Consider the following 22,644-nt stretch of genomic DNA (forward strand, 5'->3'; position numbering starts at 1 on the left):
ATTATTTATTTCCTTATTCTCATGATAAATGTTTATTATTCGTGCTAGAATTGTATTAACCAGAAACGTAATACATGTGTGAATACATAGACAAACAGAGTGTCACTAGTATGCCTCTACTTGACTAGCTCGTTGATCAAAGATGGTTATGTTTCCTAGCCATTGACATGAGTTGTCATTTGATTAACGGGATCACATCATTAGGAGAATAATGTGATTGACTTGACACATTCCGTTAGCTTAGCACTCGATCGTTTAGTAGGTTGCTATTGCTTCCTTCATGACTTATACATGTTCCTATGACTATGAGATTATGCAACTCCCGTTTACCGGAGGAACACTTTGTGTGCTACCAAACGTCACAACATAACTGGGTGATTATAAAGGTGCTCTACATGTGTCTCTGAAGGTACTTGTTGGGTTGGCGTATTTCGAGATTAGGATTTGTCACTCCGATTGTCGGAGAGGTATCTCTGGGCCCTCTCGGTAATGCACATCACTTAAGCCATGCCAGCATTGCAACTAATGAGTTAGTTGCGGGATGATGTATTACATAACGAGTAAAGAGACTTGCCGGTAACGAGATTGAACTAGGTAATGAGATACCGACGATCGAATCTCGGGCAAGTAACATACCGATGACAAAGGGAACAACGTATGTTGTTATGCGGTCTGACCGATAGAGATCTTCGTAGAATATGTGGGAGCCAATATGAGCATCCAGGTTCCGCTATTGGTTATTGATCAGAGACGTGTCTCGGTCATGTCTACATAGTTCTCGAACCCGTAGGGTCCGCACGCTTAAAGTTTCGATAACGGTTATATTATGAGTTTATGAGTTTTGATGTACCGAAGGTTGTTCGGAGTCCCGGATGTGATCACGGACATGACGAGGAGTCTCGAAATGGTCGAGACATGAAGATTGATATATTGGAAGCCTACATTTGGATATCGGAAGTGTTCCGGGTGAAATCAGGATTTTATCGGAGTACCGGGGGGTTACCGGAACCCCCTGAGGGCTTAATGGGCCATAGTGGGCCTTTGTGGAGAAGAGGAGATGCGGCCAGGGTAGGGCCGCGTGCCCCTCCCCCCTAGTCCGAGTAGGACAAGGAGAGGGGGGCGCCCCCCCCCCTTTCCCTTCCTCTATCCCTCCTCTTTCCCCCTCCACTCCTAATCCAACAAGGAAAAGAGAGGGAGTCCTACTCCCGGTGGGAGTAGGACTCCTCCTGGCGCGCCCCCTCCTGGCCGGCCGCACCTCCCCCCTTGCTCCTTTATATACGCGGGCAGGGGGGACCTTAGAGACACAACAATTGATCGTTTGATCTTTTAGCCGTGTGCGGTGCCCCCCTCCACCATAGTCCACCTCGATAATACTGTAGCGGTGCTTAGGCGAAGCCTTGCATCGGTAGAACATCATCATCGTCACCACGCCGTCGTGCTGACGAAACTCTCCCTCAACACTTGGCTAGATTGGAGTTCGAGGGACGTCATCGGGCTGAACGTGTGCTGAATTCGGAGGTGCCGTACGTTCGGTACTTGATCGGTCGGATCGTGAAGACGTACAACTACATCAACCGCGTTGTGCTAATGCTTCCGCTTTCGGTCTACGCGGGTACGTGGACAACACTCTCCCCTCTCGTTGTTATGCATCACCATGATCTTGCGTGTGCGTAGGATTTTTTTTGAAATTAATACGTTCCCCAACAAGGCAACCCAACTTTATTTTTGTTCCTTGCTTTTTGCTCCTGTTTAGTAATAAATAATTTATTTAGCCTCTGTTATGATTGATTTTTTATGTTTTAATTAGTGTTTGTGCCAAGTAGAACCGTTGGGAAGACTTGGGGAAGTCTTTGCGATCATGCTGTAAACAACAGAAACTTTAGCGCTCACGAGAATTGCTGCCATTTTTTATTGGAGAGTGCTATTTAGTTAAATCTTTTTGCAGATGATTAATAGATAACTTCCTCACGTCCAGCATTTTATTTTAGAATTTTTGGGGTTCCAGAAGTTTGCGTTAGTTACAGATTACTACAGACTGTTCTGTTTTTGACAGATTCTGTTTTTCGTGTGTTGTTTGCTTGTTTTGATGAATCTATGGCTAGTAAAATAGTTTATAAACCATAGAGAAGTTGGAATACAGTGGGTTTAACACTAATATAAATAAAGAATGAGTTCATTACAGGACCTTGAAGTGGCATTTTGTTTTCTTTCGCTAACGGAGCTTACGAGTTTTCTGTTAAGTTTTGTGTTGTGAAGTTTTTAAGTTTTGGGTAAAGATTCGATGGACTATGGAATAAGGAGTGGCAAGAGCCTAAGCTTGGGGATGCCCAAGGCACCCCAAGGTAATATTCAAGGACAACCAAAAGCCTAAGCTTGGGGATGCCCCGGAAGGCGTCCCCTCTTTCGCCTTCGTTCATCGGTAACTTTACTTGGAGCTATATTTTTTTTACCACATGATATGTGTTTTGCTTGGAGCGTCATTTTATTTTATTTAGTTTTGCTTGCTGTTTGAATAAAATACCAAGATCTGAAATTATTAAAGGTTAGAGAGTCTTCATATAGTTGCATAATTATTCGACTACTCATTGATCTTCACTTATATCTTCCGGAGTAATTTGTTGTTGTTGCTCTAGTGCTTCACTTATATCTTTTTAGAGCACGGTGGTGGTTTTATTTTATAGAAATAGATGAACTCTCATGCTTCACTTATATTATTTTGAGAGTCCTAAACAGCATGGTCATTTGCTTTGGTTATGAATTTAGTCCTAATATGATGGGCATCCAAGAGGGATATAATAAAAACTTTCATATAAAGTGCATTGAATACTATGAGAAGTTTGATACTTGATGATTGTTTTGAGATATGAGGATGGTAATATTAGAGTCATGCTAGTGAGTAGTTGTGAATTTGAGAAATACTTATGTTAAAAGTTTGTGATTCTCGTAGCATGCACGTATGGTGAACCGTTATGTGATGAAGTCGGAGCATGATTTATTTATTGATTGTCTTCCTTATGAGTGGCGGTCGGGGACGAGCGATGGTATTTTCCTACCAATCTATCCCCCTAGGAGCATGCACGTAATACTTTGTTTCGATAACTAATAGATTTTTGCAATAAGTATGTGAGTTCTTTATGACTAATGTTGAGTCCATGGATTATACGCACTCTCACCCTTCCACCATTGCTAACCTCTCTAGTATCGCGCAACTTTCGCCGGTACCATAAACCACCCATATACCTTCCTCAAAACAGCCACCATACCTACTTATTATGGCATTTCCATAGCCATTCCGAAATATATTGCCATGCAACTTTCCACCGTTCCGTTATTATGACACGCTTCATCATTGTCATATTGCTTTGCATGATCATGTAGTTGACATCGTATTTGTGGCAAAGCCACCATTCATAATTCTTTCATACATGTCACTCATGAGTCATTGCACATCCCGGTACACCGCCGGAGGCATTCATATAGAGTCATATTTTGTTCTAAGTACCGAGTTGTAATTCTTGAGTTGTAAGTAAATAAAAGTGTGATGATCATCATTATTAGAGCATTGTCCCAGTGAGGAAAGGATGATGGAGACTATGATTCCCCCACAAGTCGGGATGAGACTCCGGACTAAATAAAAAAAGGAGGCCATAAAAAAGAGAGAAAAAAGTCCCAAAAAAAGAGGCCATAAAAAATAGAAAAGGCCCAAATAAAAAAATAAAATAAAATAATGAGAGAAAAAGAGAGAAGGGGCAATGCTACTATCCTTTTACCACACTTGTGCTTCAAAGTAGCACCATGGTCTTCATGATAAAGAGTCTCCTATGTTATCACTTTCATATACTAGTGGGAATTTTTCATTATAGAACTTGACTTGTATATTCCAACAATGGGCCTCCTCAAGTGCCCTAGGTCTTCGTGAGCAAGCAAGTTGGATGCACACCCACTTAGGTTTTTTTGTTGAGCTTTCATACATTTATATCTCTAGTGCATCCGTTGCATGACAATCCCTACTCACTCACATTGATATCTATTAATGGGCATCTCCATAGCCCGTTGATACGCCTAGTTGATGTGAGACTATCTTCTCCTTTTTATCTTCTCCACAACCATCATTCTATTCCACCTATAGTGCTATATCTATGGCTCACGCTCATATATTGCGTGAAGATTGAAAAAGTTTGAGAATATCAAAAGTATGGAACAATTGCTTGGCTTGTCATCGGGATTGTGCATGATTTAAATATGTTGTGTGGTGAAGATGGAGCATAGCTAGACTATATGATTTTGTAGGGATAGCTTTCTTTGGCCATGTTATTTTGAGAAGACATGATTACTTGGTTAGTATGCTTGAAGTATTATTATTTTTATGTCATTATTAAACTTTTGTCTTGAATCTTATGGATCTGAATATTCTTGCCACAATAAAGAGAACTACATGGATAAATATGTTTGGTAGCATTCCACATCAAAAATTCTGTTTTTATCATTTACCTACTCGAGGATGAGCAGGAATTAAGCTTGGGGATGCTGATACGTCTCCAACGTATCCATAATTTTGATTGTTCCATGCTATTATATTATCAACCTTGGATGTTTTATATGCATTTATATGCTATTTTATATGATTTTTGGGACTAACCTATTAACCTAGAGCCCAGTGCCAGTTTCTGTTTTTTCCTTGTTTTAGAGTATCGCAGAAAAGGAAAATCAAACGGAGTCCAATTGACCTGAAACTTCACGGAAATTATTTTTGGCCCAGAAGAAGGCCACGGAGTATCGGAGTTGGACTAGGAGAGTCCCGGGCTGCCCACGAGGGTGGGGGGCGCGCCCACCCCCCTGGGCGCGCCCCCTGCCTCGTGGACAGCCCGGAGATCCACCGACGTACTTCTTCCTCCCATATATACCCATATACCCTAAAAACTTCAGGGAGCACAATAGATCAGGAGTTCCGCCGCCAGAAGCCTCCGTAGCCACCAAAAACCAATCTAGACCCATTCCGGCACCCTGCTGGAGGGGGAAATCCCTCTCCAGTGGCCATCTTCATCATCCCGGTGCTCTCCATGACGAGGAGGGAGTAGTTCTCCCTCGGGGCTGAGGGTATGTACCAGTAGCTATGTGTTTGATCTCTCTCTCTCTCGTGTTCTTGAGGTGGTACGATCTTGATGTATCGCGAGCTTTGCTATTATATTTGGATCCTATGATGTTTCTCCCCCTCTACTCTCTTGTAATGGATTGAGTTTTCCCTTTGAAGTTATCTTATCGGATTGAGTCTTTAAGGATTTGAGAACACTTGATGTATGTCTTGCGTGGGATACCCGTGGTGACAATGGGGTATTCTATTGATCCACTTGATGAATGTTTTGGTGATCAACTTGCGGGTTCCGCCCATGAACCTATGCATAGGGGTTGGCACACGTTTTCGTCTTGACTCTCCAGTAGAATCTTTAGGGCACTCTTTTAAGTACTTTGTGTTGGTTTGAATAGATGAATCTGAGATTGTGTGATGCATATCGTATAATCATACCCATGAATACTTGAGGTGACATTGGAGTATTAGGTGACATTAGGGTTTTGATTGATATGTGTCTTAAGGTGTTATTCTAGTACGAACTCTTTAATAGATCGATCCGAAAGAATAACTTTGAGGTGGTTTCGTACCCTACAATAATCTCTTCGTTTGTTCTCCGCTATTAGTGGCTTTGGAGTGACTCTTTGTTGCATGTTGAGGGCTAGTTATATGATCCAATTATGTTATTATTGTTGAGAGAACTTGCACTAGTGAAAGTATGAACCCTAGACCTTGTTTCCTAGCATTGCAATACTGTTTGTGCTCACTTTTATCATTAGTTACCTTGCTGTTTTCAGATTACAAATACCTTTATCTACCATCCATATACCACTTGTATCACCATCTCTTCGCCGAACTAGTGCACCTATACAATTTACCATTGTATTGGGTGTGTTGGTGACACAAGAGACTCTTTGTTATTTGGTTGCGGGGTTGTTTGAGAGAGACCATCTTCCTCCTATGCCTCCTACGGATTGATAAACCTTAGGTCATCCACTTGAGGGAAATTTGCTACTGTCCTACAAACCTCTGCACTTGGAGGCCTAGCAACGTCTACAAGAAGAAGGTTGTGTAGTAGAGATCAGCCATGCGTTTGGTACTTGATCGGTTGGATCGCGAAGACGTTCGACTACATCAACCGCGTTTCATAACGCTTCCGCTTTTGATCTACGAGGGTACGTAGACGTACTCTCCCCCTCTCGTTGCTATGCATCTTCTAGATAGATCTTGCGTGATCGTATGATTTTTTTTTCACAGCCCACGCCGCCTCTAATGCCATCGCACCACACCCGTCACCGTCGCCAACACTGCCACCACAACCGCCATTAGGACGTCGGATGGCCGCCACACCGCCCTGGTCTAGATCTGGGCCATCATGAACCAGATCGGCGCCGCCGCAGTCCAGATCATGGTCACACCCTCGAGCTAGGGCGCCCTGCATCACCCTATGACCTGCGAGAGGGAGGAGTGCCTCCGCCATCGCCGTCGCACGCATAGGCTATGACCGGCGCCGACCACCGAAGGGGAGGGAAGGAAGGAGCGGTGACCCGACAGCTAGGGTTGGAGCCCCTCGGTCGCCCGCGCGGGGGGAGGGGAGGCGACAGAGAGATCTCACGCCCATGTTCCAGGCGACGGAGCACATAGCACTACTACATCTAATGAAGCCAAATTACCAGGCGCACTGAGCCATGGCGTGTTGGGGTAGGGCCCGTGCTACCACGGTGGGTGCATCGTGAGCGAGACGAGGACGTCTTCACTCTTCACGCTTCTCAAGAGCTCCGCTGCTCCGGCACCGTTCCACATCCAATGTCGCTCTGTCGCCCAGATCGAGCGTCACGCAGATCCAGCGCTTGCGCACGCTATCAGCAAAGAAGTTAATGAAGTGTAGTTCTTAAGACATGGGCAGTAAAAACAATTAAAACTAGTGCCACACTATCACCAAAGTTGATGGCAGTTGGGTGAGTACCTAAAAAACCAGGCCAAGCTTTGTTAAGGCCGGCCCAAAACCTAGCCGGGACCCCAAGGTATGATCAAGTCTTCTAAAAACCACAGAACTGGCCCTTTGCGATGTACACTGATCTACCACAGAAAGAATTTTTACTGCTGGTAGTCACTCTCTGGGTTGTTTGGCGAGCAAGGAGGAAGGTCATTTACGAGGATATCTTCCAGAATCCGATATCAAAAAATCAGTTCATCCAATCTTATCTAGCAGATCTTTATGCCCTTAACAAGCCAAGCAACAACACAGTATGACAACCAATGGCCTGACCTACACATTGGATTCAGCCGCCTGACATGTTTCTTAATATCAATGTTGATGCCTCCGTCACACGTAACAGGGGCCGAGGAGTTGCAGCAGCTATCTGCCACAATCAAGGAGTCTTCCAAGGGGCATCGGCCATTGTTTTCAAGGGTATAGCTGACCCTCCGACACTTGAAGCCTTGGCGATCCGGGAGGCACTAGCACTCGTTGAAGACCTCAATCTTCAAAGCATTCATGTTGCTTCTGACTGCAAGGTTGTGGTGGATGATATCAAGCAGCGACACTTGACTAGGTATGGAGCAATATTACATGAAATTATAGATCATAGTCGCTCTTTCTTGAGATGTACTTTTGTTCACGAGTATAGGAGTTCGAATTTCGAGGCTCACAATTTAGCGAAGCATCTTTTAAGTTTGGGGTGTGCCGCCATGTTTGGTTAGGACACTCTGGGGCGTGTTTGGTTGCCTGCATAGGCCTCGACCAGGCCCGCGCGAGAAGTATCCAGCCTGTTTGGTAGCCCGCACACACTATTGGGCGTGCATCGCATGCTTCTTAAAGCACTTCTGGGCCTGGCTCCCTAGAAACGCTCAAATCGGCAGTTTCTCTCGAGCCAGGCCGAGCGGAAGCGCAGCGAGCGGCCCCCTGCACGAGGAGAAATGGGAGGGATGCGAGGTGTTTACGTGGTGTCTTCTTCAACATCCAGTAAGCTCATCTCTAATCTCCTCTCTTCCATGCCCCTCTAATCTACACAACGATGCTTCGATTCGTGGTAAGCTCTACACGAAAAAGATGCACCTCGATGCTACAGTTTCGTTCAGGCGATCGGTTCGTAGTTTCGTCGGTCGTAAGTTCTTAATCTCATCTTCCCGTTTGGAGCTATTCTGGATGAATTTTGTCAGATTCATCGCGCACGATCGATCATTTGAAATTTTCTTTGACCAGCAGCCTAATCTCGCAGTTCCTCACAACATTCGTGTTGTAAATTTTTGATTTCGATGATCGTAGCTTCATCTCTCTTTGAGCAGCAGTCTACTGCACTGACGTCGCCATGTCGAGCTCCTTTGTCCTCTGCTCAGAGCCCTCCTATTCGTTCCTCTCGACGCCGAAGCCCTTCCCCTTGATCTCATTGTCCACGTCCTACTACACTAGAGTCGTTTCCGGCGTCGCTCATCTCGGCCTACTCTTTGTCGTCCTCCTACTGCACTGACGCTGCAATGGCGCGCATGCTGCTTCTTGTGTCCTCTGCCTCCGTGCACACTGCAGTTCGCTGCGTCGTCGCCGGGGTTGATCATCTTGGGCTCCTCTCTCTCGCCCTACTACACCGGAGTCATTTCCGGTGTCGATCATCTCGGCCTCCTCTCTCGTCCAATGCACTGACGATACCATGGCGAGGGGACTGCATTATCCTCCTCTCTCGAGTGTCTTTGCGCGAGCACCGCGAGTAGTTCTCCGACGGTGTCGCTCGCCGTGCCGCCTACGGGGTCGCTCGTCCACGACTCCATGCTTGTCAGGTCGGACACGGCGCCACGGCCACTATCCACCGCAGTCGCCATGGTCCGGCGCACACTGCATTTCTTCTCCCACTTTCTCTGCTATCTCTTAACCCTGTGTGCTAAGTGCAAGTGCTAACTCTTAATCATACCCCATGTGGGCAACCAAACAGCGTGTAGTTGCATGCGCCGAGACAATGTAGGCGACTAAACAACATGCCAAAGTTGATCTCCTAATGCAGGCAGTCCATATGCAGACAACCAAACAACTTGCAGATTTCGCATATTAGGCTGTTTTTCTAGAGCCAGGCCGAGTGGAGATGTGTATGCAACGTGGGTACTGTAGGCGACGGCAACCAAACACGCCCCTGGTGATCTTTCTTTCGTGCCTGTAAGCTGGGTTCGAGTTAAATAAAGCTCCACGGGATTGTCTAAAAAGAAGTCTTTTAAAAAATTTAAGACTTTTGATTTTTAATTGTCTCCCTATTTGAGGCTATGTGTGTCAAATTACCGGACAACCGTACAGAGCGTCAGCGACCGGGCGTACCCATTTTCACGCTCGGGCACTGGAGCAATTTTCTTGCAGCACAGCTTTTGTTTTGTTAACCTTTTTTCTCCGAGAATACAATCACAAAATTTCATTACGGATATAAGAAAACAATGTAATGCAATATTAAAATAATGTTCATAAATTTATAAATTGTACTGGGTTCCTGAAAAAAACACATCATTTAAAAACATTTAATTTTTTCCAAAAAATAAATGAAAAGTTTTTGCATTTAGAAATATTCAAAGTTGTAAAGTAGAAGGTTTTAATTTGTTTTGGCTAGTCAAATGCTAGGGATGCTGAATAGGTATTTGACTACTCAAAACAAGTCAAAACAGCTTTGAAACCGATTTGGGGTTTCGAAAGTTCGAGGTTGTAAAGTATCTAGTAAACGATTTTAGAGTTCGGGGCTAGATGTTGACTAGGCATTTGACTAGTCAAAACCAGTCAAAGCAGGTCTAAACCGGTTTAGAGTTGATTCTTGTCCGGTTTTGGAAGTTCGAGATTGTAAAGTATATGGTTTTGACGTCGAGGTTGTATCTTAAACTTTGGTAGTAATTTAAGTTTGTCATACGGACCCTTCTCTTTTTTTAGCCCGATGGTGTTATGTATTTTGTCTTGTCAATTAGAGCCTGTGTGGGCCGGTGCTCCTTGCTCCGACTTCCCCGATAAATCAGCTTTCTCTTCTTTCAAGTGTCTGCATTTGTACTATTGCAAAAAAAACATGTATTCATTACTTTCACATAAGTCTTGCACGAACCGATAATATAGGGATGTAGCTAGCTTTTTTTGAAAAGGAGGGATGTAGCTAGCTAAACTGCAACGGTGTCTAGATGGCACTCCTCCGGAGCAAAGAAGAGCCGGTTATGTTGGAGGTCAAACGTGAACCGCGTGTCCAACATCTGCCCCGCGCCTATCACCGTCCTCTCTGCGTACGGCGCGACGGCGAAACACACATAGTGGATATGCTCGTGCGTCACCGCAACAAACAGCAGCTCCGGCTTGATAAAGAGCACGGCCGGTTCCGGGTAGAAGTGGAGCGTCACGCTCGGTAAGTGCGCGCGGATACTCTGCCACGTACCGTGGAAGCAGAGCTTGAGCTTCTGCACCCCTGGCACAGTCGCGCGGTGCACCCCGCGGCTGTGCATGTGCGCCACGACCTCGGCCACCAGGACACGGTACGCGTCGGGGGTCATCAAGGTGTCCGCCGTCCCAATGTCGAGGGTGCACCCGCCGTGGAGGCTGTGCGGGTTGCATTCGAACATCGCCGGCGTGATGGCCGTGAGCCTTCGCCCGCCGAGGCTGATGCCGTCGAGGCGGACGTAGTACATGCCTCCTCCTTGGGCGAGTTCCCCGTGCAGCAGCTTTGTGCTCCGTGCGTGCGACTGGTCCGGGATGTCGGCGCCGAACCGGAGGAAGCCACGCCGCTTGTCGTGCTCCTTGCCGACGAGGCAATACGAGAAGCGCGAGGCGGCGAGGCCGCGGTCCGAGAGCTGCCGGATGAAGGAGGTCGGGTGCCTGTTTAGGCTCATGACGCCGGCCCAGACGTCGTGGTTAATGAAGTTGTGCGTGCTGTGCGCGCAGCCGAACACAAGGCCGTCCACTTTGCTGATGGGGCTGCCGGGGCCGCTGCCGTCGAAGACGAAGTTGTCGGTGCTAAGGAGGCCGTTCGCTCTTGAGCCCTCGTACTGGAACTTGACGTCGAAGGTGCACCGGCCCCGCCCCTGGCCGGCGCGCTTGTACGGAGCCGTGCAACGAGGGTCTGTGGACGCAATGAAGTGGTAATGAGGGGAGACGGCAGTGTTAAAGACGGAGCCGTCCTGCTTCTTCTCCGGTATGCATGGCTGGCACCTCATCCACGTTAGGGGGTGGACGAGATCGAGCGCGAGCTTGTAGAAGTGCTGGGTTTCGCCGCTGCCAATGCCGACACTCACGCTGTATATGGCCCCCGAATATGGGATCATCTTGGGACGTATGGACGTGATGTTCATGCCGCCCTCGGCATCACCTTCCGGCAGGAGCTCCTCGAGTGTGCCTGCTGCAGTGCGGTAGTGGGGCACGAGGGGTAGGCTGAATCCAGCCGCACCGCTGCTACCGGTGGCGCCGAGGGCGAGGCTCACCAGATTTAGCACGGCAAGGAAGAAGCACAACATGAAAGCGTATACACTGGACATGGCTAATATCTGGTTGGGTTAGCACAATGATCCTTGGCTTGGATGTCATGTCTTAAGTACATAGACTCCTCCCACTCATACTGTATCAGTACATGTAGGATATGCATCATTTAATCTCCTTCGTCACAACAATGAGATCCTTCTCTTCGAGTTGGAGTAGTGGATATGCATCATTTATCTCAATCTCAGATGATGTGGATGTGAACTAAATGTATAATCATGAATTTGTGCAGCGCAGATACACATAGTTTCTTGTAGGGAACCAGGAAGGATTTCTCAATTTTTTTATAGATTTTCTTTTTTTATAGATTTTCAATAGAAGGATAAGTTGATCATACAGGTAAAATAAAAGAAAGAATAAAACAAGGTCTAAGGAAAGTACAATCAATGAAAGGCATTGGTGCAAGATTCATATCCTTTGTGATTAGCATAATGATCCTTGTTCGCTGCTTGGATATCATGATACATGTATCAGATACGCATCATTGGATGCCCCGTCTTAAATATATGGACTCCTCCTGCTCGTACTACATCAATACATGTACCCGATACATATCATTTCATATCCATGGTTTCATCACAACAATTAGATCCTTCACTTGGAGTTGGAGTAGTGGATATGCATTATTTATCTCAAATGATGCGGATCTGAACTATTGTTTCTCCCAAAATGTATAATCATGATTTTATGCAGCGAAGATACACTAAGTTTCTCCCAAAAAGCATATCATTGAAAACATTCAAATTTTCCAAAATGTTCAAAAAATAAATGAAAAGTTTTTGTATTTAGAAATATTCAAAAGTGTAAACATTCAAGGTTGTAAAGTAGATGATTTTAATTTGTTTTGACAAGTCGAATGCCAGGGATGGTGATTAGGTATTTGACTCAAAACAAGTCAATACATGGTTGAAACCGGTTTGGAGTTGATTCTTGTCTGGTTTTGCAAGTTTGAGGTTGTAAAGTAGACGGTTTTAGAGTTTGGGTTGGATGTTGACTAGGCATTTGACTAGTGAAAACCAATCAAAAATGGTTGAAACCGGCTCAGGGTCGATTCTTGTCTGGTTTTAGAAGTTTGCGGTTGTAAAGTAGATGTTTTTGAAGTCGAAGTTGTATCTTAGACTTTGGTGGTAATTCATGGTTGTAATATGAACTCTTTTCCTCTTTTTTAGCTTGATGGTGATTGTGTTTCGTGTTGTCAATTAGAGCCTATGCGGGCAGGAGCTCCTTGTTCCGACTTCCATGTAAATCGGTTTTCTCTTCTCTTGAGAGTCTGCGTATGTACTATTGCAAAGAACATTTATTCATTACTTCCACACAAGTCTTGCACAAACCGATGATATAGGGATGTAGCTAGCTAGCTAGCTAACTGTATCTAGATGGCACTGCTCCGGAGCAAAGAAGAGGCAATTCTGTTGGAGGTCAAACGTGAAGCGCGTGTCCAGCAAGGCAGCATCTGCCCCGCGCCTATAACCATCCTCTTTGCGTACGGCACTATGGTAAAACACACGTAGTGGGAATGCTTGTGCATCGATTCCACAAACAGCAGCTCCAGAACCGACGAACATTTTCTTGCAAATTGTTTGGTGGAACAAATTTTCAAATTCATGAACTTTTTTTAATTTAACAAACATTTTTTGAAATGCATGATCATTTTTGAATCAATAAACTATTTTATAAGTCACGAAAGGGTTTTGAAATTTTAGGATATTTTTCACTTCATGAACATTTTTTGAATTGGCGTTTTTTTCAATTTCATTAACATTTTTAATACACGGACTTTTTAAAAAAAATCCTGAAAATTTTTAAATTTCCTGAACATTTGTTTTCAAAATTGATAATATTTTTTGAATATGCAAATATTTTCTGAATCCACAAACATTTATTAATTATTAAACATTTTATTTCAAAATTTTCATTTTTAAAATTTCCGGAACTTTTTTTAAGTCCCAAATTATTTAAAATAGAAAAATAAAGACGGAAAAGGAAAACGAAAAGTAAAAAAATGAAATTTAAGAAACAGGCCGCGCGGACATGGACCGGCCCAAATAGATGCATTCTGTCTTCTCCCAGCGCATAGAGCGCAATATAGTAGGTTTCTACTGTATGGGCCGGCCCAGGCGGGGATTCCATGTGTGAAACGTTTTTTTTTATCACTTATAGGTGGCATCGACGGGTAATATTTTGCAACTTTAGGGGCAATTTTGATGACGTATCACCCGAAGCAATAGTCCCTTTATTATTATTAGGTATAGATATAGATAGATTAAGTCTCATATCCAAAATTCTGCCTACGTTTTTTAGTAGCTTCTCAATGAACTCCGTCTATCAGTACACGTCCGGAATCTTGTGAATTTGTAACCATATTGGCATATGCACAAATTCCACTTCTTCGGCTGGACTAAAACCATCATATGGATGGAGAAGGCCAAGCCAATATATCTGACCTAAACATACCTTGGTTTTTGGTCGAAAGGCAATTCTTGGCCACTAAGGGTGTGTTTGGATTGGTGGGTCACACCTGTATCACACCTGACGTGCAAAATCCAACGTGTTTGGTATCCTGCGGCCTTCTCAGCCTGGCCCATCAGATGCAAAAGAGGGCCTCTCAGCCAGGCTGAGGGAAACATGAGAATCGGGAGTATCCGCCAGCCAGCCTCGCGCATGGATCGCCCTTTAGTTTTTTGTCTCTCCCACGCTTCAGATCCGATCGAGCACACCAACCCGCCATCGCCACCTGAGCCCCCTCGTCCGCCACCGATGCGAACTCCCTCGCCGGAGAGCGAATCTGCCGGCGCTGCTCCACGCCCATGTTGTGGGCTCGCCGCCTTGCTTCGACATCGTTGGGTTCCGCCGCCGCCGAATTACGGCACCACCACGCGCACACGCACCCGCCACCCATTGAGATGAAGAAGGGGGAGGGGAGGGGAGCACCTGCACGTCACGAGCCGCAACTGGCATCATGTTTCTCCCCCTTTTCACCTTGAGCCGAGCCACCACCGCAAATCCAGTTGGGGTCAATTCTCTGCCGCCGGCATCTCCTCCCGGTTGTTGGCCCCCCTTCATTTTGTGGTGTCACGGCCATCTACCCCATCTAAGTGGAATGGTCAGATTTGGTGAGAATGTTTTTATTGTTTTGGTTCAGATTTCAGTTCATGGTTGTAATATGAACTCTTTTCCTCATATTTTGCTTGATGGTGTTTGTGTTTCGTGTTGTCGATTAGAGCCTCTGTGGGCCAGAGCTCCTTGCTATGACTTTCTTGTAAATCAGTTTTCTCTTCTCTTAAGCGTCCGTGTTTGTACTATTGCAAAAAACATTTATTCATTATTTTCACACAAGTCCTGCATGAACCGATGATATAGTTAACTGCGCCAGTGTCTAGATGGCAATCCTCGGGAGCAAAGAAGAGGCGGTTGTGTTGGAGGTCAAACGTGAAGCGCGTGTCCAACATCTGCCCTGCGCCTATCACCGTCCTCTCTGCGTATGCCGCGATGGCGAAACACGCGTAGTGGGTATGCTGATGCATCGTCTCCACAAACAGCAGCTCCGGCTTGATAAAGAGCGATGCCGATTCCGGGTAGAAGTGGAGCGTCACGCTCGGGAAGTGCGCGCGGATACTGTCCCACGTCCCATGGAAGCAGAGCTTCTGCGCTGGGGGCAATATCGCGTGGTGCACCCCATGGCGCTACATGTGCTTCACGACCTCGGCCGCCAGGACATGGTATGCGGGCGGGGCCATCAAGGTGTACGCCGTCCCGACGTCGAGGGTGCACCCGCCGCGGAGGCTGTGCGGGTGGAACTTGAACATCTCCGGCGTTATCGCCGTGAGCCTTCGCCCACCCAGGCTGACGCCAACGAGGTTGACGTAGTACATGCCTCTACCCTTGACGAGGTCCCAGTGCAGCAGCGCCGTGCTCCGTGCGTGCGACTGGTCCGGGATGTCTGCCCCGAACCTGAGGAAGCCACGCCGGTGGAGGTGCTCGTGCTCCTTGCCGACGAGGCAATAGGAGAAGCGCGAGCCGGCGAGGCCGCGGTCTGAGAGCTGCCGGATGAAGGAGGTCGGGTGCCTGTTGAGGCTCATGACGCCGGCCCAGACGTCGCGGTTGTCGAACCCGTGTGTGCTGTGTGCGCAGCCGAAGACAAGGCCGTCGACGCTACTGATGGGGCTGCCGGGGCCGCTTCCGTCAAAGACGAAGTCGTCGCGGCCAAGGATGCCATGCGCGCTGGAGCCACCGTACTGGAACTCGACGTCGAAGATGCACCGGCCGTGGCCGGCGCGCCCGTACGGAGCCGTGCAGCGTGGGTCTGTGGACGCAACGTAGTGGTAATGAGGGGAGACGGCGGTGTTGAAGACGGAGCCGTCCTGCCGCTTCTCCGGTACGCAGGGCTGGCACTGCATCCACGTCAGTGGGCGAGCGAGGTCCAGCGCGAGCTTGTAGAAGTGCTGGGTTGCGCCGCTGCCGACGCCGACACGGACGCTGTAGAGGGGCCCCGAGTATGGGATCATCTTGGGGCGTATGGACGTGATGTTCACGCCGCCCTCGGCATCACCTTCCGGCAGGAGCTCCTCGAGTACGCCTCCTGCAGTGCGGTAGTGGGGCACGAGGGGCAGGCTGAATCCGGCCGCACCGCTGCTTCCGGCGGCGCCGAGGGCGAGGCTCACCGGATTTAGCACTACAAGGAATAAGCACAACATGCAAGCGTATACACTGGACATGGCTAATGTCTCTGGCTGGATTAGCACAATGCATGATCCTTCTTTGCTTGGACATCATGTCTTAAATAGATACAAGAATTCTTCCACTCGTACTACATCAATACATGTACGATGTGCATCATTTAATGTCTTTGATTTCATCACAACAATGAGATCCTTCTCTTGGAGTTGGAGTAATAATGAGATCCTTCTCTTGGAGTTGGAGTAATGGACATGCATCATCTATCTCAATATCAAATGATGTGGATGTGAACTAAATGTATAATCATTATTTTATGCAGCGAAGATACAATAGTTTTGTATAGGGAGCCGGAAAAGATTTCTCATTAATGTATTTTTTTATAGATTTTCAATAGAAAAGAGAAGTACAATTAGTGAAAGGCATTGGCCCAAGATTTATATCATTTGCAATTAGCACAATGATCCTTCTTTGCTTGGATGTCGTGTCTTAAATAGATAGACTCCTCCAACTCGTACTACATCAATACATATATGAGATATGCATCATTTAATGTCTCTGGTTTCATTACAACAATGAGATCTTTTGCTTGGAGTTGGGGCAGTGGATATGCATCATTTATCTCAATCTCAAATGGTGTGGATGTGAACTAAATGTATAATCATGATCTTACGCAGCAAAGATACACTGAGTTTTTTTATAAGGAGCCAGAAAGGATTTCTCCTTAATGTATTTTTCTATAGATTTTCAATAGAAAAGAGAAGTTCATATAGGTAAAATAAAAAATGAATAAGGCAAGGTCTAAGAGAATTACAAATAGTGAAAGGCATTGGCCCAGGATTCATATCCTTTGCGGTTAGCACAATGATCCTTCTTCGCTTGGATGTCGTGTCTTAAATAGATAGACTCCTCCAACTCGTACTGCATCAATACATGTATGAGATATGCATCATTTAATGTCTCTGGTTTCATTAAAATAATAAGATCCTTTGCTTGGAGTTGGAGTAGTGGATATGTATCATTTCTCTCAGATGATGCGGATGTGAACTATTGCTACTGCCAAAATATATAACCATGATTTTGCGCAGAGAAGATACACCGAGTTTTTTGTAGGGAACTAGAAGGAATTTCTCCGTACTATATTTTTTAATTGATTTTCAAGAAAGAAGAGTAGTTTATACATGTAAAATAAAACAATTAATAAATCAAGTTCTAAGAAAAGTACAATCAATGAAAGGCATTGGCCCATAGTTCATATCCTTCATATCCTTTGCGGTTAGCACAATGATCCTTCTTCGCTTGGATGGCACGTCTTAAATAGATAGACTCCTCCCACTCCTACTACAACAATACATGTACCAGATACACATCATTTAATGTCTTTGATTTCATCACAAGAATTATATTCGTCGCTTGGAGTTGGAGTAGTGGATATGAATCATTTATCTCACATGATGCGGATATGAACTATTGCTTCTGCCAAAATGTACAATCATGATTTTGCACAACGGAGATACATAGAGTTTTTTTGTAGGGAACCAGAAGGGATTTTTCCTTACTTAATTTTTTATATATTTTTAATAAAAAGAAGAAGTCCATACACATAAAATAAAACAATGAATAAAACATGGTCTAAGAAAAGTATAACGAAAGGCATTGGCCCAAGAATGATATCCTCTGCGGTAGGTCCTATGAATTAGAAGAAAAATATCTTGTCTGAAGTTTATTACGCAAGAATAAATGTTTGGTTGCATGCCCTAGTGGATGAAATAATTCCTAGTGATCTACATAGCCTACGCAGTAGAGACAATGATTTCCATGGCAAATGGAACTTTGAGAGCAGATCTTAAGGATTGAATTTGGTCTTGAATGTGGTCTAACCCAGGTAACCATCCTTAGCAGAGATATTGCCAACATACATAAGCAAAGAGACATTGGAATGGTTTTGGGTCTGGTTTCCCCTATTAACTGGACTAACTCTCTTCTTCTTTAATGCAATATGGGGCTCTCCGCCCTCAGACGAGGTTCGTAAAAAAGTGATCTCTTGATTCGGTTGTCGGGCCTCCACATAGCACAAATGTGCAATCAAGGAGGAAGAAGTATTTACTGGGGAGCAGCTCCCTTGTGTTCAATTTGTTGTATATGAGCAGCCAAAATCAATCTTTGTGTTTTTTCTGGCAGCAGGAATTCCAAAGCTAATTGAGAGCGGCAATGGGGTCTTTTTCTCTAGTGATATCCATATACAGGGAAGAGACGGAGTATTCCAAAGGAGATGAGACACATTTCCATATATCATGATCAGTTTCTAGCTGAAAATCACTCTACATCTGCTCAAGGGCGGTGAATTTCTAGAAATCCTCCATAGATGGAGCAAAGGTGAAAAGCTTCAGGTCTATGATCATGATGCATGATCTGTTCGACAGTTGTGTTTTCCTCAAGGGCAAAAGAGACCAAATGGGACCATGAATCTTCCAGTTTGTTGCAAGTCCAGTTATCGTTCTAGGAAAGGATAGAAGCACCATCTTGCACCTGACATGATGCCATATCTTTGAATTTAGGAAGCAGTCCCTCTACCTGAAGGAGTAGTCTACATTTTGAGCAAGTGAGGGCCATCCTGATAATAAGTATCCCAAACTAAATTGGCCTAGGGGATATTCTGCGTATTGAGGAACTTAAAGATGTTTTCCATTAGGAGGGCATCATTCTGAGCTTCCAAATTCAAAATACGCAAGACTCCTTGCTCCTTTGGCCTGCAAACTAGTTCCCAAGCTGCCAGGGGTTGATTTTTATTTTCAAGATCTTTCCCTCTCCATAAATAATGCCTTCTATATTTTTTAATAGTACCTTTATATAATTTGAGGCAACTCATGATGAAAATAGGGATATAGGAGAGCACAACATTAACGATTTGGAGTCTACCCCCATATCCAAGGAAGTCGACACATACACTCAATCTTTGTTCACCTTTTTCAATCAGAGGGATAAAGTGATCCATCTTGGGTTTGGTGAGACCTAGATAAATTCCAAGGTATAGGAAAGGGGAGGAGCCCTGTTAATACTAAAGGAATGAATCATTTCAGAGTTGATGTTTATTGGCACCAAGAAAGATTTATAATAATTAACTTTCAGGCCAGATGCATATTAGCATGTGAGTTAATAATTTCTTCCAGTAACTGCAACTCAGCCTGACAGGCTCTCATAATAACCAAAGTATCATCAACATATTGTATCATAGGAAAGTCTAGGCAAATTTTCTTAAGGGCCGATCCAACCTTCCATAGCTCATTGCATCATTATTAGATTTTGTAGGAAATCATAGGCAAATGACAAAGAAGAGAGGTGAGAGAGGGTCACCCTATCCTACTTCTCTTCTGCACTTGAAATTTTTCCCAGACACCGTTTAATAGAACAACTAAGGAGGTAGTAGAGAAAATGTTCTTGACCCAAGTATACCCTTTCTCTCCAAGCCATTTATATTTGAGGACCCCCAAAATAAAATTGATCAATTTATCCAAAGCCTTCTCAAAAGATACACAGAGTTCATCGATCGTTGCATCTCCATATCGATTCTATTACTCATGCATTAATTAATTGACCAATATAAAAAGAAAAGAAAATCAATTTTGTAACCACTGAAAAATTGTTGAAGTCTAAGTGTAGCCCCATTCCAACACCCTAATATCGGGCATTTTTGGCGCTCAAGTGTAAAATCCGTCTAGATGTGGTCCCCTACCCCAAGCAAATTTGATGAAAATATAGGTAAGACCAGGGATAACCAGGAAAATAGAGCATGGGCAGTAAAAAAAGTTAATGAATTGTAATTCTTAAGACATGTGAAGAAGCAGAGAACGTCGTACCTCTCTCGAGGCAACGGTTTCGTGTTAATATAGGCAGGGGCTGAAGGAAATATGCCCTAGAGGCAATAATAAAGTTATTATTTATTTCCTTATTTCATGATAAATGTTTATTATTCATGCTAGAATTGTATTAACAGCAAACATAATACATGTGTGAATACATAGACAAACAGAGTGTCACTAGTATGCCTGTACTTGACTAGCTCGTTAATCAAAGATGGTTATGTTTCCTAACCATAGACAAAGAGTTGTTATTTGATTAACGGGATCACATTATTAGGAGAATGATGTGATTGACTTGACCCATTCCGTTAGCTTAGCACTCGATCGTTTAGTATGTTGCTATTGCTTTCTTCATGACTTATACATGTTCCTATGACTATGAGATTATGCAACTCCCGTTTGCCGGAGGAACACTTTGTGTGCTACCAAATGTCACAACATAACTGGGTGATTATAAAGGAGCTCTACAGGTGTCTCCAAAGGTGAATGTTGGGTTGGCGTATTTCGAGATTAGGATTTGTCACTCCGATTGTCGGAGAGGTATCTCTGGGCCCTCTCGGTAATGCACATCACATAAGCCTTGCAAGCATTACAACTAATGAGTTACTTGCAAGATGATGTATTACGAAATGAGTAAAGAGACTTGCCGGTAACGAGATTGAACTAGGTATTGAGATACCGACGATCGAATCTCGGGCAAGTAACATACCGATGACAAAGGGAACAACGTATGTTGTTATGCGGTCTGACCGATAAAGATCTTCGTAGAATATGTAGGAGCCAATATGAGCATCCAGGTTCCGCTATTGGTTATTGACCGGAGACATGTCTCGGTCATGTCTACATTGTTCTCGAACCCGTAGGGTCCGCACGCTTAAGGTTTTGATGATAGTTATATTATGAGTTTATGAGTTTTGATGTACCGAAGTTAGTTTGGAGTCCCGGATGTGATCACGGACATGACGAGGAGTCTCGAAATGGTCGAGACATAAAGATTGATATATTGGACGGCTATATTCGGACACCGGAAGTGTTCCGGGTGATTTCGGAGAAAACCGGAGAGCCGGAGGGTTACCGGAACCCCCCCCCCCCCCGGGAGAAGTAATGGGCCATATGGGCCTTAGTGGAGAGAGAGAGGGGCAGCCAGGGTGGGCCGCGCGCCTCCTCCCCCCTGGTCCGAATTGGACTAGGAGAGGGGGGGCGGCGCCCCCCTTTCCTTCTCCCTCCCCACTTCTTTCCCCCTCCTAGTAGGAGTTACTCCTACTAGGAGGAGGACTCCTCCTTGGCGCGCCATAGGGGCCGGCCGGCCTCCTCCCCTTGCTCCTTTATATACGGGGGCAGGGGGCACCCCTAGACACAAGTTGATCCACGTGATCATATTCTTAGCCGTGTGCGGTGCCCCCTTCCACCATAATCCTCGATAATATTGTAGCGGTGCTTAGGCGAAGCCCTGCGACGGTAGTACATCAAGATCGTCACCACGCCGTCGTGCTGACGGAACTCTTCCCCGACACTTTGCTGGATCGGAGTCCGGGGATCGTCATTGAGCTGAACGTGTGCTAAAACTCAGAGGTTCCGTAGTTTCGGTGCTTGATCGGTCGGGCCGTGAAGACGTACGACTACATCAACCGCGTTGTGCTAACGCATCCGCTATCGGTCTACAAGGGTACGTAGATCACACTCTCCCCTCTCGTTGCTATACATCACCATGATCTTGCATGTGCGTAGGAAATTTTTTGAAATTACTACGTTCCCCAACAGTGGTATCAGAGCCAGGTTTTATGTGTTGATGTTATATGCACGAGTAGTACACAAGTGAGTTGTGGGCGATATAAGTCATACTGCTTACCAGCATGTCATACTTTGGTTTGGCGGTATTGTTGGACGAAGCGGCCCGGACCGACATTACGCGTATGCTTACGTGAGACCGGTTCTCCCGACGTGCTTTGCACAAAGGTGGCTAGCGGGTGACAGTTTCTCCAACTTTAGTTGAACCAAGTGTGGCTACGCCTGGTCCTTGCGAAGGTTAAAACAGCACCAACTTGACAAACTATCGTTGTGGTTTTGATGCGTAGGTAAGATTGGTTCTTGCTTAAGCTCGTAGCAGCCACGTAAAACTTGCAACAACAAAGTAGAGGACGTCTAACTTGTTTTTGCAGGGCATGTTGTGATGTGATATGGTCAAGACATGATGCTAAATTTTATTGTATGAGATGATCATGTTTTGTAACCAAGTTATCGGCAACTGGCAGGAGCCATATGATTGTCGCTTTATTGTATGCAATGCAATTGCGCTGTAATGCTTTACTTTATCACTAAGCGGTAGCGATAGTCGTGGAAGCATAAGATTGGTGAGACGACAACGATGGTACGATGGTGATCAAGGTGTCGCGCCGGTGACGATGGTGATCATGACGGTGTTTCGAAGATGGAGATCACAAGCACAGGATGATGATGGCCATATCATATCACTTATATTGATTGCATGTGATATTTATCTTTTATGCATCTTATCTTGCTTTGTTTGACGGTAGCATTTTAAGATGATCTCTCACTAATTATCAAGA

The 22,644-nt window shown here is 45.1% G+C and overlaps 1 protein-coding gene and 1 pseudogene across 1 annotated transcript; both read right to left on the reverse strand.

Moving 5' to 3' along the window:
- Positions 1-10,079: 10,079 nt before the first annotated feature.
- On the reverse strand, positions 10,080-11,569 carry LOC125540992 (aspartyl protease family protein 2-like). The gene has a single exon (XM_048704499.2). It carries the CDS (start codon positions 11,540-11,542, stop codon positions 10,181-10,183), a length of 1,362 nt encoding a protein of 453 aa, XP_048560456.1. The 5' UTR covers positions 11,543-11,569; the 3' UTR covers positions 10,080-10,180.
- A 3,276-nt stretch (positions 11,570-14,845) lies between these two features.
- LOC125535004 (aspartyl protease family protein 2-like) lies at positions 14,846-16,305 on the reverse strand (annotated as a pseudogene).
- Positions 16,306-22,644: the final 6,339 nt, after the last annotated feature.

Source organism: Triticum urartu, chromosome 2A (genome assembly GCF_056163025.1).
Source record: "Triticum urartu cultivar PI428250 chromosome 2A, HENAU_Tu73, whole genome shotgun sequence".
Taxonomy (NCBI): Eukaryota; Viridiplantae; Streptophyta; class Magnoliopsida; order Poales; family Poaceae; genus Triticum; species Triticum urartu.